Here is a 21,250-nt window from a genome sequence, read left to right on the forward strand (position 1 = left end):
TATAAAAAATTCTTAATTGTTTGAAAATTGCGGTTCCACATCTAACTGGACGTTAGTCGGATATAACGACTCAAATTTCCAATTTCTCCGGAAATTTTACTATAAAAGAAATGACGAGTTATTTCACGATACGGCGCATGAAACAATGCAATGTTTTCGTGTAAAAACAGACTAAACATTCTATGAGCGTACATGCAATAATCCTACTAATTACATCCTCCGTTTTAATGATCTCTGGTCGTACAAAGGGAAGCAGGACACCGAGCTCGATTATCGAGTCGCATTCTACGATCAATATACACGAGCGTTTCCACGTCCCAGCATATCCTAATCTCCTTCTCGATACTGTCATCCCTCCGGGGTCCACGCGATCGTGACGTAAGTTCGTCATTCGTTACCGTTCTAGTCTCACGAACTACCTGCAGACCGCGACAGTGTTAATTAACCTGTATATAATTGAGATCGGTGACTGCCCAATATCTGTCGACCGCGATAGCCACCAGATGCAATATCGAGGCAGTGCAGCAGAGAACGTCGCTGCTGGTCCACATGTCGCAAAGCCCGGGCCCCAACGACCATCCCGCGTTTATCTGCAATAAACAGAATTATCTGTTAAAGGGGTATACGTCGATGTGTCGTCGTGATGTCGTTCGATCGATCACCACGTGAATGAGAATCCTAAGGGTCGGCCTGAACAAGTTCATTGTCACGTGTCATCGATATCGTACCATACGTATTATGTTTTATTCAAGCTGTGTTGTTTGAAGCATAAGTAGATTCATTATCATATGTAGACTGTACGCGTTTATGGAGATTCGTGTTCTTACGATATACATAATAAGAAACGAATGGATAACAATTTGTCTCACCCTTTAGATTAGAGTTTCTTAAATTATGGGACGCGGAAATTTTTTACAATCGCTATGCAAAATGTCAACTATCTGCCGTTAAAGGATTCAGGAAAATTTATCGAGTTATTAATCGACATTAAGTATAAAACACCAGCTTTTGAAGAAATCGTTTATATGGATTTTAATTCAGAAGTAGCACAGAATTCCCAGCAGTTTTTAAAATGGTCTTAAACACGCTTCTAACTTTTTATAGACATCTATTGCCTATACACATCGAGATTGAATTAGTGTGAACGAGAAATTTGTATAAATTAATCTTATTTCGAAGCCAACAGGCAAAAATTAATGAAATGTACGTATAAATACGTACAGTAAACTCGAAATATCGATTAACTATGAAAAACATCGTAGATGCTGTGACATGTGAAATATTTAGTCTAGATTTAATTCTTTATACAAGAATAAACAAGCACATTTGTCTCGTCAATATAAATAAATAAAAATAAATATTAAATATTAATATATGAAAATTTAATTTTATCCTAATCAGCGGCAATAAGTGATCGAATTATAAATGTAACAATGAATTATTTAAAATCCAACTTCTATCGCTTATTATTATTATATTAATGTTTTATTTGTATTTATTTTATGTACGGTTTTATGTACATAACCGATAAATTAGAGTTGCGTAAAATTTTCAGGGCCGAAACAGGGGTCACGAATGGAAAAGTTTCAAGAAGCGCAGCTGTAGAAGTTATGAATGGAGAAGGTGCTAGCGACATGAAATACTCACTTTGTTCTTTAATTAATTGTTAGGAAGACTGAGAACAGTTAGCGTATTGCAAATTCATAGGTACACTTTTTAGGTCATTTTTTTAATGACAGAAGGAAAAAAATTTTCAAACAATTTATTCAATTACTCGCACAATAACGATATGTAACGTTCTCGTCCCAGTCATAAAATATTTTCTAATATTAATATTCGGCAAACGATAAAAATGTACATGGAAGTGAAAGGATATGCTAACAAGGATATCTTCTTCACTTCAGGATTATTAAAACGTAGATTCTTTACCATTTTCCATGTGGTTGTTCAAAGTCTGCGACCGTAGATAAAATTTCTATTTGTTTCCTAGGTAGATGCGCGAGGAATTGATTTTTCGCTTTTATTACCGAGACGGAATCTCTTCTCTTTCGCTACGTCCCACCTAGCTAATCATCTGCTAGCTGCCTCCGTGTGCATTAGCCTGTTTCTCGAATAATATTCAAAACGAACGTAAAGTCATTAACGGAATGTCATTCCAGTTTTGCTGGAGCATCATCTCGTTGCATTTGATGGAGGAGTCTAATTACAACGTCTCTTATAGGAGAAAATATGTCTAACAAAAACAGAGAAGGATCTCGACGGCTTGAAATTGTAATATCAGTTTGCTGCGACGCGAAACTACAGTAATAACAGGCGACATAATGAAAATTACTGCAGTGGTGGACCCTCGGCTGCAGAAATTCTCAGCAACTACCGGGAAAACTCCGCGTAGAAGCAGCTATCGTAGTCTTCAATGGTACTTCATGGACATGAAAATTCTGCCGCTTTTATCGGTGACAAGCGCGAACTACGTTGAACGCTCATTTCCAATTTGCCACACGCGCAAACATTGAAACTGTCGATACTAAATAACACGCGTCTCGTTACAAACTTGAAAACTTTCCCTCAATTTCGTTATACCCGCTATTCGCCTTCCGCGTTGTATAAAAGTGCAAAAAGTTGCACGCGTGTCCGTTTTTCTTCGTATCCCATTCGACGAGAAAAAGAAGATAAAGAACAACGGGGGGAAAAAATACGGGGAAGAGCACCATTGCGAAAATACCAGCTTTAATGGTACATGTACGTTCCATGAACGTGGTTTCTAACCGAATACGCTAAATAAAACATTCAGACAGTTATATGTATATATTCGCGAGATTGGCGCAACGTGTTTATCTTGAATGTTTAAAAGCAATCATTAACACATAACCAACAGAGAGGCCGACATAAAATACGACCTACAGTGGTGTAGTCACGGCGCTTTCGATAAAAACGGCCCACGCGATTCATGCGTTTATTGTTGCTGATACCGTAAATGTGAAACGATGAGATTAAATGCATTTCAGTTATCGTGCGGTTTGATAAATCTAGTGCGAGCAACCTGGTAACCGGAAGCGATTTACATTCTTCAGATTCTTTACATTAGTTCTAGAGGGTGGTCGGTAACTGGCGGTACAAGCGGAAAGGGGGTGATTCTACGCGAAAAAAGAAGTCGAAAATATAGAATAAAAATTTTTCGTTCGAGGCTTTGTTTTCGAGAAAATCGACTTTGCATTTTCGCTCGGTACGCGTGCGGTTATAACAGATCTCTCTGTAGATCGTTGTCTCGATGGAAAAATTAAAAAAAAAAAATTAAAAAAAGAATTTAAAAAAAAATTTTTTTATTCTATATTTTCGACTTCTTTTTTCACGTACAATCACCGCCTTTCCGCTTGTACCACCAGTTACCAACCACCCTGTATATTTCTACACTTCCACATTTCTATCCTATTTCATATTTCCTATTCCTACATTTCTATTCAAAAATTTGTTTACTTACTATACCTTTCCTGATCCCCATTCTTCGGATATTTTTACTGATACTCCAAATTCATGCAAAACTTCTAAATATTAGTACTCCAACTCATTTATACGCTTGCCGAACAATTAGAACCTGAAACCTAGGCTGAAAATTACCATCGTCTTTACGCGGCGATATCTCCGGAACCGGAAGTTAATCGTTCACTCATTGATCAGAAGTTACTATCTTCAAAGTTACAGCGGTTCAAAGTTTTGCTAATTTCAATTCGGCTCAATCGACTTTCTGCATGAATTTTATGATAAATATGTTAATTTCTGTGGAAAGTTTGCTTACGACAAGTTTGTTAGCAGTGGAACGAAGATTCTAAATTGGTTTGGAATTTACTACATGTACTCTGCATAAAGTGAGTTGATTAATTTTGTTTATTGTTTATTCACGTTGATTGATATAGCAGTTTTATGAGTTATATTTACTTGTTGATTCAGGAATGAGACGACAGTAACTCTGTACGTGTACTGAACGTCTGGCGAGTTGCAAAAATTTACTCATAATGTTGCTGTTGTTAGTAGCGATCGCTCATTTCTCTGATGTTTCGTGTAAGCTCGTAACATGTGCTCGGGGAATTGCTTCTTCCTACTAGAAGACACGTATGCTTGAATGTATAGTTCTCGAAGTTATGAGTTTTGCCGACGCAGAGAACAAAGAATAGGAGGTAAATAAAAGGAAAAGCAGCGTACTTTATGAAGGACCCTTTGCGTTAGAAAAGAGCGAGGATCCTTTCTTTGCCTTCCCTTGTGTATCTCTCTTATACCTCGCATAAACGAGAACGAATAAAAATTTGTCGTCTCAACCTTCCTCCATTCTAGCTTTTTCCCCTCGTGAAACTTTCCATATTAAAAGAATCACGCAGTTAATTAAATGTTAATGAAAGTACGCGCGTTAACTCGTACGTAGGAGGAAGCTTATCTTAATAGGAAGAAGAAAGGAGCACAATTTTTCTAATCTTCTCCTAGCAGGAAATGTACATATCAAAACCTACGCGTAGAAAGTTAATTGAACGAAACTATCGTACTCCATGTCGATCAAAATTCTCTCGTATCGATGCAGTTTTGTTGTTCTTCGAGCGCGAATGTATCGAAAATTGATTCGATAAATATGCGTGGCTCGTTAATTACAAATATCGGATGACCCTCGTCCATGGTCTTTATATTCAGCGTCGTTCATTATCATGATGTTTAATAAACTATTAATAATTTATCACTATTTATTAATAATTTTCTAAAGTAATAAAAATGGCGATTGTGTCCGATATGAAAGCAAACCGGAGTGCGAGTTTTCTATTCAAAGGCGTTCGCGCACAGAAATCCTAAATCACGAGAAGGTGGAAAGAAAAACAAAGCTGATGCGAGTGGTAAAATAGGAGCGACGATTGATTTAATACGTTGTCCCATTTTTCGAATCCCTGAAGAGCGTTCGGTGTCGCTTACCGAGCGTGTTTCTAAATAAAGCTTCTTCCGCTTCTGTCAAAGTTGCAGAAGACAGCTTCCTTGGTTTGATAAAGTCGACATTTTTTTCATCCTCCTTTGTTCCTCTATTCGAGCATTTACGTAACGAAACGAGGCCACCGCTCTCTAATTTCCATTCGATTTGTTTCCGCCTTAAACCGCCGCGGAACACGTTTACAATTGTTGTTCGATTACGCAACCTGCTTATCGATCGATAAAAGCCTCTTAACTATTTGGTTTTGTGTGATTAACCGAATGAACTTAAAAATAAATTGCAGTAAGACATGGCTGTTTTATCGAGAAGGATACTCGAGGCCAGATAAGATAATGTGCTTTGTTATCTGTCAAATTTGGTTACCAACAATTTTCATGCGATCTATGTTTAAACTCGATATCGATAACGCGATACATAGAGTGAAATATATCATCTACTTATATCGGCAGTCATCGACGATCGTTGTTCTCTGCGATATTCAAATCATTTCCTCGTTTCCGATATTTTCTCTTGCTATATCTAAAGTACACGATGTTTTCTTACTCTTTCGTTAGTGTATTAAAAACTAACAGCGTCTTATAATACACAACAACACGAAGTTAATCTACACGAAGTTGTTTTTGTGGTTTTGACACATCAAAGTTTAGATAGTTGAAACAACCTTGCCTTACCGTATATGTACACGTTGAAAAAGAACGCGAAAAGGCGACGAATTCAATCGTCGACAAGTAAAATTTGTCAAGTATGTGGAAAGGAAAAAGTGCGGAGGAGTCGTATCGTACCGCATCGATGGAAGATATTTTCTCTGGAAACAGAATTTAATTTTCAGGATGTGCATGTTTTCTTTCTTTCTTTTTTTTCTTTTTCTCGTCCGTGATCCATTATACGGAGAAGCAAGACGATCGGCACACCCGTGAACGTAATCGCAACGTTGTTCGCCGATGTGTTGAACAACAACTATCTGAATATCACGAGACTGGGCATCGGTAGACGGGTTGGAAAGCGTTTGTTCGCATACAATAGAAACTCTGGCTCGGCTGCCACAACGCACCGGTCTCGTAAATCATCTGCTCGTGTCAGTGCGCAACATATTCGTAAGGAGATTAGGATCGATACATCGGTATCAGTATTCCAGCAGACTGCCCATGCCTCTGATATTTTCGAAATTTTTTCTGCTTCGAGAGATCGTGACTATGTACGTTTCTCTAATTATCAACTGTCACGTGGATTTCGGGGTCTCTCGATATTTGCCATAGGTCGATGCCTGAATGTGTTACACGATATACTGTATGATGCTGTAAATTCTAAAGCAGAAACGGTTTGGTCAGTGGGTATGAATACGATATTGATTTTTGGCTTACTCTGATTGCTTTTTAATAATTAACCAGTTTTGGTGCAACTTTTCAGACATTCCAAATGAAGATTAATGCGTCGTGTGATTAAATTTCTGGTAGTATTAATAATTCACCGTAATAAATTTTTACCTTTGTGGATAATTATAACGATTACAAATTATATTACGAGAAGTGATCGTTTATATATTATAATCGCATTAAATGTGCAGTACTTTGACTCTCTCAGTGTGTGGCACGAAAGAGACTCGCGCAAATCGTCAAATAGAGTATTATAAATTTGATATCTTAAATGTTATTATATTTAAGATAATTATTGATAATTTTTTACTATAAAAAGTTGAAGGGATTTATCTCTTATGTTCGATACTAGAAATACAAGGAATTTTGAGGATAAGAAGAAGCTTTGTATATAATTATTTTTTAAATTGTTCGTTCTAAATTTCTTGATATATTATTGTACTGTTAAAAGGTTAACTAAGTGCATTGGTGGTTAGAAACTTTTTGCTGAAGTGGAATTTTATTACGTCGTTGAGATAAAAAATTTCTGAAAGTAAACATCTGTGGCGCAACTATTACTTTTAGGAATTTTGAGAATATTTTGGCTGGAAGAATTTTATTTATGTATAAGTTACAATAAAATAGTACTGTGCTCTGTAGGCAATTCTCTCTACTTACACATATATATTCTATATATATTTATACATATTTTCCTATATGTTCTATGTATCTTTACATGATGTATTCTGTATGTCTTATTTATGCGTCTACGTGAAGCTTAGAGGCGCACAAATTTGTAGAAAGCAAGTAGTCTGAGAAAATATAACAACGAAATACATAATGAAATAAAAAAGTTGGAAATAATCGGCTTAGTAGTTTGTGAATGAAATATTTTGATTATTAAATTTGCGCAAGATGTAACTGAATTCTCAATAAATTACACGAGACCAGACCGAATTTGATTGAAAGCAGCGTTGGCAGGTATTTGTTCGATCTTTCTAAATCGGTCGACGCCGCAGTAACTCGAAGACAAATCGATTCCAATCGAGATCCAGCGAAATTAATGCCCCCAATTCCGAGCAACAAGTGCCAAAACTGTCATAACGCCTGGTTCGAAATGCAGTGCTCAAAATACGAGTTGCAGATGGAACATTTAATGAGCGAAGTGTCAAACTTCCTTGACGTCAATCCTTATATTATATATCACCTGGTAAACTCACTAGTATATATCACTTGGAAAACTTCCTATTGTTAGTCGAACCAATTCGAGGAATATTGTCTTACAGTGAAACGATTGTCAGTCGAATGCTTATCGTTAATAGATAAACGGAGTCGAACGAGTGCGATTCAGTATTCATCGACGTCGCTTGTTTATAAATTTTTCAACTTCATTATACAGATATTTGCATAGTATATGTACCTATTGAATATTTCAAAGAATAGATGACTCACATATTTTCACGCATAATCCTTCAGATAAATTTTAAAAAGTCACGTTCGTAGTCATCATTTTTTTTATCTATGTTTCAATGTATTAAATCGATTACTATTCCTAAATATATTGCACCTGACAATCGAGTTATAACTTTGGCAAAGGTTTCTACGATCACGAAATTGAAATTCAATAGAGAGCAACGAGTTTTATTTATGTCGAATTTAGTTCTTGCGAAATACATTTGTAGTTGGTTTAATCTACTTTTAATAAGGATAAGAACTATAGATAATTCTCAATTAAAGAAATTATTACGCCCAAGAGACTGTCAATTTCTCTTTCTCAATTAACAAGTTAAAGACTTCCAGTTCGCTTGTAATGTTTCTCAATAAAGGAACTATTACATCCAGGAGATTGGCAACTTCTCATCCTCGATTAACAAGCTAAAGACTTTCAACTCCTTTGTAATGTTCATCACTGTCCATGAAACCCAAGAGTATGTTGTAAAGGAAACCGTATATCCTGAACCCTAATCAATTACGAGAACAATAAATCACAAAACCTGTATTAAATTCGTCTCTACGGCCCTTTGTACGGCCCCTAAACAAGCTCAGCCGAATAATTAATATGGAACCCTGAAGGGACGGAACCTAAATGTAGACGAGGAAAACTACATCGAAATAAGGCCTTAAGTATTACGTGAAATGACTCAGGCGAACTCAATTTCCACTTACATTCGGGGACCTCGGTTATCTCGGATAAACGAAATCAGGCCAGGCTCGTTGAATCGAGAACTGCCGGTTAAATGAGGCAGGGTATAGAACTGAAAGTTACCAAGGGAGATGACCAGGGTGGGAAATTAATGGCACTTCACAAAGGATACAATTCATGTGAGAACATTTTTCCACGTCCCTGAAGAACCACTCGACGGAATATCGTCCTTTGCTTCGCTCCTTGAAAAATTCAGCTACACACCTTGCAAAAAATCTCCATCCTTTGTCGAGAATCTTCACTTTCTATTTTTACTAACCAGCATCCCCTTTCCCTAGCTGTCGGCCGTAAAGACGTTGTTACAGACTGTCTGACAGAGAGTCATTAAATTTCCGAAAAATACGAGTATTATTTAGAAAATTGTTTTGAAAGGTGGAATCTTTGGAATAAAACATTTTAAAGTTTATGATACGCACGAGGATATTTTAGTCTTCTGAACTGGTTTTAAGAGTTGAATATTTATTTGGTTTGGACGCATGCATTTCATAATCAAGGAAACTGCCGAATATTTAGCTGATGTTGACAATTACGCGGACATTTTCAACTATTTAGACTTCCTGGATCTTTCTACTTTGAGCAACTCTTAAACTTTGTACTTTCAATTGTTGGATTTTTAATATGAAGATCGGGAGAGAAACTTGATAATATATTTTTCTCGATTTTCTGACTTTTGTGTCAGTTCATGATTAAATGGAAGAACTTTAATACGACATAATTGAGAATAAAGATAATTTATTAGACGCGAGGATACATATCTTTTAGAAAGTTAATGAATTGATGAAGTTTTACGAATTTTTATGAACGTTTGAAAAAACACATTTGACGTTAACAAATAAGTTTTGCTTAATGCTAAAATACCCCGCACTACAAATTTTCAGGAAGCCTTAACAATCAAACTTCGAACGAAAGGCTTCCTTGCAGTAATTAGCGCTTTTTCTGTTATTCTGGCGAATTTCGCGTGAAATCAGAGCGAGGTCGGTTCAAAGAATCCCCAAGACAAGGGGCAAAAGATTGGAAGGAAGGAAGAGCTCGACTGATAAGAGAGGAGAAGATATATAGGAAAGAGTGACGCACGCCTGCTTAAAAGTCCATTCATGGTATTGGAATCTAGCTCCGAAAGCCAATCGACTTTTGTCTTTGCCAGTGACTCCTATCGCGCTTCGCCTTTCCACATTTTTCTCTTCCTCTTCTGCTGAACAATTTGTTCTAGAAAATCTATCGACGCTTCTGGAGAATCTACAAATGCTCACGAATATACTCGAACATTTGTAGAAACCTATTATAGATATATATTGTTATGCGTGTTATAGAATAATTTAAAAATTTCGAAACCACGAGATATTTAGTGCAAACATACATTTTCCAGAGATCACAAAAATATTTAAACAATCAATTATCCATTAGGTTAACGAACCGAAATAATTAGTGCGACTTTCTATTTATTTAATTGAATTATTCGTGGCGTATATCAATCTTTTTTCAAATACAGGATTACAGTAAAAATTTCGTAATTTCTGTACGCATAATCAGATTACTTTCAAATTTGTGTTTTTTACAACAGTGCATCTTCATACAAACGTGAAATCAAGTCTGTGAAATGTCACAAAAAAATATAAAATAAAAAACGTTGTGCGTCTATTATTTCCTCATAGAACGAAAGAAACTTTTCGGACAACCTAATAGTTGGAACGGCCGTGTCTCGATGCGGTGCTGATAAAATTTCAAAATTCTTTATACAACATGTACAATATATCGATAAAAGTTTTCTATAATAACTGTCGAAATATCTTTGTAAATCGCTATATCAGTCCCAGAAAAAAAGAGTAATTGATCATTTTATTTTTATCAAATAAAAATGTTAATTCCTGGGCGAAAAACTCAACGACGTTTGTTTTACAATACGTTCTCGAACGGTCGCAAAACGTTTTGAAAACGAGAAGAAAATAATTGAGAAAAATGCGATGCAGTGGAGAGAGACGGAATAAGAGTGTATATACATATATATTCGGGGCCGAGATCAGCAGAAATGGAACGGCTGAACAATAACGAACGGTACACAGGCATCCCGAGATACGGAGGACGCTATAGAAAGAAACTGCGTCCTTTTTACCATGCGCATCGGGCGATTCTTTCGAGTGAAGAAAACCGGAAGTAGCAGAATGCAGTCGCATTTAGGACACGTTTAACAAAACCGTTGAACGCAACCTTTGAAACGGCGAAATTCTTTCACGCCCCACAGAGATAAATAAAATGATTATTTTTCTTCTCCTGAAAAATCCAACATCCGTAGACTCCGCTGATAATTCTATCGTGGAGGTCCAAGTTCTTAATTTTCCTCACTTTCGAGCGAAGCAAAGGACGATAAAATAATAATTTCAAATATACACGTAGTGCTTTTTTTATCGTTCGTCAAAATGACATGCAAGAGAGATTAAAGCGTCTGATTCAACCCCTGACCTGCCCTTTCGCACCCCTTTATCGCTCTTACAGCTTGTTTACAATGCGCTCAATTTAGAATACGATTAAATTATCAACGAGTAAATAATTTTCTCAGACTCAGTAAAGCTTTAGGGTATCGCTCCTCCCGTAATTGTTTTAAGTACTAAGTATTAAGAGACCGACAATTATTGAATAAACGCAGGATGTCGCGCTAAATACTACTTAAGCTTTATTTTATCGCGAGCTTCTTTCGCCCTTTTGCCCCTTTCCTCGCCGCAATACTTTGTACATGCGTGCAATCAGCCGATGAACCAGCCCCTCTGGAGCACATTTCTTCGTTCAACTTCGATCAATAATCTTCTACTTCCGCCCCGAGGCTGACTGCCAATGAAAGTTCCTCGTCTATCGCACGCAATCGCGAGATAACTTAAAAATTGGATCAATCCATCCGGATGGAATCGACGGTTCAGAAAGTCAGTTTTTGGTCGAAATAAAGTTCCGAAGAACGATTCAATTCGACGATTAAGCTTTCCTAACAATTTTACCAAGAGGACACGGGTATCAACTACGCTTCGCGAAATTCGAGAAACGTTCGAATCGAATTTTTCCGACGAAAAAGTTCTTTAAACGCACGTAACAACTGACACGATTCTGAGCGATATTAAATTGGGTGAAAGACGATCTTGGATTTTCGAAACTTTCTTGAAATTCTTTCAAGGGTAGTTCTATTTACAGGTGTCGTCCTTAGGAGGAAAAATTATTGGATTATTATAGCGTAAGGGGCTGAAAACTTGCCACGTGTGTTTGGTTATATATCAGGAAAACACAGTGTAATCTTTACTCGAGATAATATTTAAAACGTTTCGTGTTTCATTGTTGCAATTATTAGGAAATCAGCAATCAATCCGCAGAATATGGTACCGACGAAAATGCATTTAACGTTTCACGTACAACTTCGACATACGTATACACCGACCGGTATCTTGAAATTCCCATAATTCCAAGAAAACGTAATGAAAAAGATTGAAATGTGGATTGCAGATTTCCAAATTAACGAAATAACTTTTTGAAATTCTGGCAGATCTTTCTCGATGTCAATTTTGATGCAGACACCACCTCAGTTTCATCTTCCATTCAATTTGAAGATCAATTTCAGGGCAGAAAAAGAGGTCAATCTTCTCGAAGAAACTTTTACAAAAATTTCAGTCACGTTCCAGCCATGGCCCGCCTATCGAAGCTCGGTTCGTTGCATCCAGACAAACGATTTTATAGAAACGAGCAATTTTCCAGGAGAAGCGGCGAACGGTCAAGCGTGTCTTCCAGTTGCATGCAGGAAAGAAATATGACACGCGACGAAGCGGAAGGATGTCATGCAATCGGTACGAGAACCTTTCAATAAGCAGACGTTCCGGGATGGGACGAAGGATGCATCGAGAATAGAAACGTCAAGACGGGTAGATAAAGGGTGGCTTGGTTGAAAAATAAGTAAGGAGAGGCCACGGTGCTTTGTCGTGTTCGGAGGAGAAAAATAAATCGGGTTTCCACGACTATTTATAAGAATTCGCGCATTCACCTCTCGCTTGCTTACTCCGCGTAAAAAGGAAATCGGGGAGAACGAAAAGGAGGAACGATAAGTCACGCGTGTCTACTTTTTTACTGGCATTGTTCGATTTTCGAAAATATGCGTCAGCATTAATAATAAAACGATAGCGTGGTAATAGTTCGAAAGTACGATGCTTGGCAATATTTGGCTATTTATAAAAATCTGTTGTCAATATATCATGCGTTATAAGTAGACAGATATTTATGCAAAATTTCATGAAAGAATCAAAAATCAGTGAAATATTATGAACGGCAGCTACGTTTTCCATATTTTATAGATTTTTCCATATTATTTGCATTCTGTGCATTTTTCTAGCTTTGAATTTCCCATAAAAGTTTGCCATTTAGTTATGAGAAATATACTGAAATTTTATTAGCGTTATAATGAGACACGACTGTCATGAATATAATTATAAAATACGAAACGAAGATGTACATTGAAACTGCAAAACACTTGATGAAAAAGATATTCCAGCAGCCATTTATTCATTATATCCCATTATGATCTATTATTATCTATCATTTTTAACACTTGTTATTATTTGTTCAAGACAGCTTTCATGACATTTATATTAAATATTATCTACAATCTACTATTTTTCGCTGTTCTTTAAGCTACAGTGTTTCATTCAATTCAGAGTCGGATCGTTTGCGATCTTTTCTTCGAAGAATTCGTCAGTCCATTATATCGAGAGTAATATGTGACACAAGACAAAAGAAGAAATTTCGGGTAGAATGCGGGGGATGAAATGCTAGCAAATGCTCGACGAGTATACTCGACGTATTACGAATCTTTACGTATCTTCGTACGTCTTTATGTATTTTATGTACATTTGAATGGTTTCGCAACTAAGGAATGCGGATTAGTCGATATCGACAAAATCCGCATTTCCTTAGCTGCCAGCCCATATGATCCGCATTCCCTTAGTCAGAGCGTCCTTGATTCGAATGTAAAAGTTTTACGTGCGTCTGTATCGAAACCTTCGAAGACTGCATAGGACCTTCAATTTCAATTGCATCCTTCTATGGCTTCCAGCTGGATTCACGGATAAGCGTCGGATCCTTTGAAAGCTTTTCGCACACGTGGAACGTTCGCTTGCTTTTCTTGCTCCAAGTCGGCCATTCTCTTTCCATGTGTACATAAACCTTTCTCCCGTCGAACCAGTTGTCCCGATTTTATTTTCTCTCAATTCGTTACGGTTTCCCTTGACGCTGCGCGCGTGATTTCTCATTGATCGCGTTGCTATCCGACCAGAAAAAGTCGACGATATTGCATCCTCGTTCGCACGTTTACGAATGACAGAAAATACTCTTTCACTTTAATATCTAAAAATCTCGGTGACGGTGATAAATGCTACAAGTTGAGAGGAATGCGTAGCTTGTAAAGAAAAACGGCTTTTAAAAGAGGAACACACTTGAAGAAAATGGCACCTTCAGTGTTTGAAGCGCGAATGTTCCTTATTATTAAAATCAATGCATTAGAATCAAGATCATTTCCATGCATGTCGTTTCGTACAATTTTATTGTACAAGGAATGAAATTCATCAACGAACGATAGTTACGATTATACAAATGATAAAGCGAATCTTCTTTTATCCAAAATTTCAGATTGAAGTTAGATGAGGAGATGAATACTAAAAATTATAAGAAGAATATTCCAAGAAAATACTACTTTTATCCGAATTAAACGCTAATATTCCTCGCTATGAAAATCGATAGATCACTTGCACACGTTCTGTATCGTCCCATAGAGAATAAAACTTATAAACGAATGACTCGTAAACCCACGATCAACGAGTAGTCGTAATCTCCACAACCTGCAAATTCACCTACATCATCTACATGTGCTCTAACACGACAAAGATGTTGCTATCACTGATAGAGAGCTCTCATAGCGTATTCGAGTAACACGTTGGCGAAATTTTCACCACCTCGAGACTTCGAACTTTCAACTTCAGCCGTGAATTTCGAACGCGACCTGTCGCGTCGTTCCCTTAGGATAAGTTTCTCATTCTTTGGGAGCTCTCGACAAATACTCCGTAGTTCGACGTGTCCACATTCAAGAGGATCCAAGAGCATTTACAGTTGACGATATCTTCGTTGGATTTTTACGATACAGAAGATTCTAACGATTGCAAGTTCTGTTCCTTTCACAGCGCTAACAGTCAGCTTCCACGTTTTATCATCGTTTAGATAAATTCTAGCTCCTCTGACAACGTCCGTTAAACCGCTTCTTTGATATTCTACTTCAACGTGTGTACACTGTTTTACTCGGAAACTTCTCTGCTTTTTATTGCAAGATCTTCGTAGCAAACTTTTCAAATTCACGGAAGATTTGGAATTTGATTCCAAGCGTCGAACGTCCCGTTGGATTTTAATACTTCAATTACGGCAAAGAGTTTGAAAATTCTATGAAGCAGATGCACTGTTGGATCGATATGCTTCTCTTCTTTGAGATTATGTCTCGGTCGTTTATGTGACAAGAAGGCTGGATAATATTTTCGTACTAGCTGGAGCTTTCTCGTGATGGCTAACGTAAAGAGTCCTTATGACGATTTCGCGTTGAAAGGATCCCGCGGGTTTAACCGTGTTTTACGAAGCTTTACGGCGACCTCGTCAGGGTAAACCTATTAGGCAGTCTCGTTTTAAAATCCTCGTAAACACGACGATAATCCAAAACGTGTCCGTCTTGATTTTATTGCCGACTTCACGGGCGCGCTTTCTTCCTTGTCTCAAAGGTAAGTATTATTCTTCTATTATTTTTGTAGGTCATCTACTTAATTTTTTACAATTTTTTATAACTTTGCACGCAATTATAAACCAAGGAGGAGTAATTCTAAAATTCTAAAGAATAATTCTTACCAATATTTTTAAATATCGTATTAGGAAAAAACAACTTTCCTACAGATCGTTCGAGTAAAGTAGAATCCAACGAATCATGTTTCACCGCGAAAATATGGTTGCCTCGTAAATATTTCAATGGTAACTTCTCGCACAAGCGTTTATTAACTCTCAAGGGGCATCACCATCGCGAATCCTGATGGAATGAATTTTTCCAGACGCTGTACGTGTCTATCGTTTTTCGAACTTCCATCATCGAATCAAACTCTATCAAACGCAATTCATACGTAACGAGACAGTGCGAATAACTCGTTTGAAAATCTTGCAAGTAGAAAGAAATCATCGTCTCTATATTCTGAAGACGAAATGTAAGTCGACAGGTCGAACACACGGTGTATTTCGTTCTGCTTGATTTTGAATTTATCATTTCGCTGCCGTTTGCGTATTTGTTTGTTAACGTCAAATAGCAACGTGCCACGTTATGTACAGTTCGGTATCGTTCGTTAAACCGATTCACTCGATTGGCTGAATTTAATATTTGAAAGACTCATGAATCATTGGTCGAAGCACGGCTTTATCTGTGACTCTCCTTTGATAGGAATTTCAGCTAAATTAAAAATTCATTAAACAGGAGGCGAGTAATTAGCGACAAAATTGAAAAATATCTGTGAAAGGGAGAAATTCTGATCTTCTGAAAGAGACTGAGCTTCTTCCGTTTAAAGATTTCAAATAGTAAATGAAGAAAATGACGTTAAGTGATGTACGTTATTACGTAAAGGTTCGGAATCATTTTTTTTTTGTATTGTACTCGTAAGAAACCATACAATATGTTAAGAAAAACGAGCGATATTTTTATATGATTTTACACATCAAGATAATGAAGAAATTTCATGCACAAAAATATTGTCTAAGTCTCATTTCTCAAGTTATGAAGAATTTAATTTCGCGCCGAACAAAAGCAGATATGAGTTTCATAAAACAGTGAAATTGTAGCATTCCCAAGCATCTTTTTGATAACACAGGGCCATAATTTATCACAATTTCAGACAATCCGGAAATTTGGAAATTGTAAGTGAAAATTATATAGATGTCAGGTATCTGATCGAAAATAATAGAATTCACAATATTAAATCATCTAGAAATTTCGATAGAATTTGTATTTTATTATCGTACATCTGTCGCGACCTTTCATCGATGAACCGTGCTGGCCGCGAATTCTCAACGGTTAAAACACAGTCAGCGATGACAGTCACGTATCGATAATTCGCGAATAACACGCGAAACTCGTTTCTCCGGATAATGACGCCACAACGGGATCATTATCGAGGAACGGGTCGATCCCCGTGTTGCAATTTAAAGACAACTATCTCGAGTCTCGGAGTAGATTTCTCGACAGTTCTGATCGAGGCGTGGAAAAACGAGACAACGAGGCCACGAATGCACCTTTAAATTTCACAAGCACCACGCTCCGAAATAATCATAAGAAGGAGAACATAAAATAAAAAGGATTATAAAAAAAAAAGGAAGGTAAAGAGAAAAGAAAGAGGGGAAAGAAAAGCAGTCATTCCAGCTACTTTTATGCGCAGAAGCATACTTCAGTGGAAATGCTGGCACAATGTGTGCACTGGCACGCCCACCAAAGGGAGCTAAACTCTTCGACAAACAAATGGAACAGCTTCGTGCAGAAAGGTGAAGATGCTGGAAGTAAACGTTCCTGTAGTATCGCGGGGAATGCTTTTTGACTTTGCATCGAATTTAATATCTGCTCTAGCCGACAAAGCGTGGAAACCTATACACATTTACAACACAAGAACCATTTAATTTGCAGTAGACTTTGTAGTCACAGAACTCCATATTTAAAATGAGAATGTTAGATTATGGCTACACGAGATGCGTGTCGTGATGAATTGTCGTTCGAAGAATATGTTAAGACGATCAAATATACAGACGCCTCCACTTAGAACCTTTCTTACTTTTCATGTAAGAAGACTAAATGGTGAATTGAAGATCATGGCGATGTGGGTCGAGATTTTGAGAATTGTGTGTTAACCTTGAAACGTATCATCTTTTTAGTTTCATGATTAATTAACAACTCCATTCTCTGCAACGAAATGCTCTTACAAGTTGGAAAAACGTAACTAATTTTTGAACTGACACGTACCCTTATTTCGCAACGAAGCGTTTTATTCTTACACTTCATACGTCTCCATTTCTAGGCAATTTTGTACGCAAGTTCCACCATATCACACGAATATATATTGGACCTAATTAAGTAGTACGTAAATGCTAGAATTAAATACGCTATAATTATAAAGACAGTATATCATAACTATTTTATAAAAACTACCAGTGCACTGATTCACAATATGATTCACAGTTCTTGAAATGGAAGAAGGTAAGGTTAATCCAAGCTCCCATCTTCGCGGATGGAAAGACCAGCAATTCCAATCAGTGTATTAATACCGTTCGAAATGGAGGGAGCCGTGGCGAAGGATACAGTCAAGCTTCGTTGGATCATCCGATACACGAAGTCGACGCGAAATGGGAAAGGAAATAGCGAAGGAAAATTGTAGACGAGACGAGTCGCGACAAATAAGCTTGCCACGTTCTCAAGACACAGACACAGATTCTTTACATGGGGTTAAGCTTGCTCCTCAGCATGAACATCGCATCCTTGGAACACACTAAGAGCAGCTCGCAATATCACGAGCTTTCAAATAAGTGCATTTACCTTGAGAAGCATAGCAATGTTTCTCAGCAGTTTCTCGTTTTCTTTCGACCCTTCTTACTTCGTCTAATTCTGCGCGCTCGTTTCGCTTCAATTTTTTCAATGGATAGCTTATGTCTGCAGACAAATTAACGTCTTGGATTTTTACGTAAATTAAGGTAAAGATATCCAGGCACTTACAGGAATATGTTACGAATGTATTATGCGTCTTGTAGAAAATGTTTTGAAATTTCTTTAGAATCGCAACGAGAAACCAATATCACGATGATATTGGTGAGAGTTGAAACGAATCAGAAAATGTATATAGAAGTTAGAAGATATTTATCACAAATGTACGTTTTACAACAATCATCAATGCATTAAACAAGTCAATTATAAATTATAGTATAAATCACGATATTTATTCAGTCCATCTTTAACACCAATTATACGTTTAAGAATATTATTCGTGTTATTAGGTTGTCCGAAAAGTATCTTTTGTTTTATGAGGAAATAATAGACGCACAATGTTTTCCGTTTTATATCATTTTGTGGAATTACGTACGATCCATTTTGTTCTGTTGACATAAACACAGATTTGGCTTCACGTTTGTACGAAGGCGCACTGTTATAAAAAATACGTTTGCGAAAGAAAGACAATTTCCGGACAACCTAATATATACTAATTTTTTAATACAATGCTAAGGAAATTTGGAAATGTGTCAGACACGCAATATATAAAAATTTTCTACGACAAGTGTACGAGTATTTTCCTTTTTGTGAGATAGAATTTCCTAAATGGAACGTTGCCTTCACAATGCATTTTGATGGTTTTCAATCGAGAATTAGTGAAAATGGATAGAAGTGTTGCAAATTTCGGTTCTCTGCATGTATGATATATCTGTCCGTAATGATACATTCGTCGTGGCGAGCAATAAGTTACGCGAGCGCCGATTTATTCTCAATATTCCATTAAATTTGTGCCAGCCAGACTTCTCCATGTCGCCTCGTCGATGAAATATCATATGTTTGACGAGTGACATTCTTTGCCTCGTCCATTGATTACCTTTGATTCGTCCATCGTTCTTCGTTGAAAATGTCATCGTGCGAATATTCGACGTATGTATTTTAAAATAATGTAAAGCTGCACAAAACGAAAGGGAATACATACTTCAATGTAAAGTTACAGATGACTAAATTAAATAGATTCGCAGTCTGCCGAACCGATAAATTTCGCCATAGTGTGAATCCCCTTGTAAATCTCTGCTATTTCATATCTCTGAGGATAAAATTAATCTTTGTCATGCGAACGCGATTCCAACGATTTGTAACGTTATTACAATAACATGGCAATTTAGATCGTCCGTCCAAATCGAACGCATTCCCGATTAATTCCGCGAAATTTTCTATCGACTATCCGATGAGATGCGCGATTAACCCGCGCTTTGTCTCCCATAATTTCGTTCCATTCTTACTTTATCGATACCTTTCATCAAACGTTTATTGAAGGAGGACGAAAATCTGATAAATCCTACGTATACGATCCGAAATAAAATAAAGGATAAATATAACGTTTTAAATTCTGATGGATAATAGTATCTATTAAAGAGAATTATGGAAGTATACAGAAGATAAACGATTCGGTGATGGAAGTAGAGATAAATAAGATTATGAAAAGAATTTCGGAGCGAGGGAAAGTGGCATCAGGAAGCATGAAAAAAATATACTGTATGCAGAAGGTAAAATTTTCTTGGTCTGTGAAATGAAAGAGAAAAAGAGCATAAAAGGGACATGAGCTGAAGGACAAAGAAACGGAGGTAAAAGGAAATTGAAGGAAATTGGAAGGAGGCAACGTAAATTTGGCTAACAACGGGAGAAAAGAGAAAAGAATTTGAGAAGATAGGCCGAGCACAGGGCGATAAAAATGAAACTTTTGAGTCGCGAAAACTCGGCCAGCAAACTAGTTATTCGATACGAGAGCACAAACAATATAAGTTCTGGAACTATGAAATTAAATTTCAGAACGAACGGAATGTTATGGATACACGTTCATTTATGGAACTGCCTGAAGTCGAACAGAAAATTCGTAGCATTCTTATACTACGAATATTCCTTCAGCGTAGCGTTTTTTAACTTAGCTTTTATTGCCACGACGAGCAGTCTTCGTCTTGCAATTTAAATACACGACAAAACTTTCCGGCGGAAAATTTTGTTATTCTTGGAAAACGAACGATAATTAAAAATAGCTAACTACTTTTACAGCACAGTGTTAGTATCTTCTTCGCTACATATATATATACTATATACAATATTAAATATTACCGAGACACTTGTTTAAAAAAATTAAAAAGTTGGAGCTAAAACCATGCCGAGAACACACGCGAATGAAACTGTAGAAACCACTAGTATAAAATTAAAGTGGCAAACTAGAAAACATTTTATCGACACATTATGGAGCGTACAGACTTCTCTAACACGTTTAGAACCTTCATAGTACTGTGTTACATCCTGAGCACTACATACTGCCTTGATATTTATTGAAAAAAGTAAGAGCGTAGGAGAAAATCGCCGTGGGGATCTGCACGAGTGAAAATACAGACGCTAGTGATATAAACGTAAAATGAAAGCACCATACGAACGAATATCTTAATACAACACAGTATGTGATGTATATTACCGTAATATCCACTTGAAAAGTTACAAAATTATAGCCTAAATTATAATGACCACGTGTAGAAGCAAAAGTGTGTAAACTAGTAGTATAACCGCATATATGTTGCGACATGTTGCGGCGTTCACCACACTTCTTAAATAAATCCAACAATTTCATTCATTTAATACGATTTGACTACATCCTCAAAGAACATTCTGCCGGCATCCTTAATAAAATTAAAACGAAACGAGCTAGATAAGTGGAGTAACAGCTAGCGTTTCGAGGTATGCAGTGGAACGCGCATCAGGAATTCGCGGACATCAGGAATTCGTCGTGTAACCAAACGCGGCTCACGCTGCTACAGGGAAAAACAGAACGGGAAACCGCTGCGTGCTCGACACCCGGGCTTGACTGGCCAAGCTTTCCAATTACATTACCACACAGGGCAGAGCGGCCATCAAGCGGAAAGACGACGGAGAACCGTCGGATAGAA

General features: G+C 37.0%; 1 protein-coding gene across 8 annotated transcripts in view; it reads right to left on the reverse strand.

Annotated features, from left to right (window-relative positions):
• LOC100748481 (5-hydroxytryptamine receptor) overlaps window positions 1-21,250 on the reverse strand; it is a 158,799-nt gene that overhangs the window by 4,716 nt on the left and 132,833 nt on the right. For all 8 annotated transcript variants that reach the window (XM_024365993.2, XM_012382738.2, XM_003487591.4 and 5 more), the window contains one exon: window positions 447-590. In XM_024365993.2, coding sequence (XP_024221761.1) covers window positions 447-590 — 144 coding nt within the window. The remainder of the gene's footprint in view (window positions 1-446; window positions 591-21,250) is intronic.

The sequence above is a fragment of the Bombus impatiens genome, unplaced genomic scaffold (genome assembly GCF_000188095.3).
Source record: "Bombus impatiens unplaced genomic scaffold, BIMP_2.2 scf_0166, whole genome shotgun sequence".
Classification (NCBI taxonomy): Eukaryota; Metazoa; Arthropoda; class Insecta; order Hymenoptera; family Apidae; genus Bombus; species Bombus impatiens.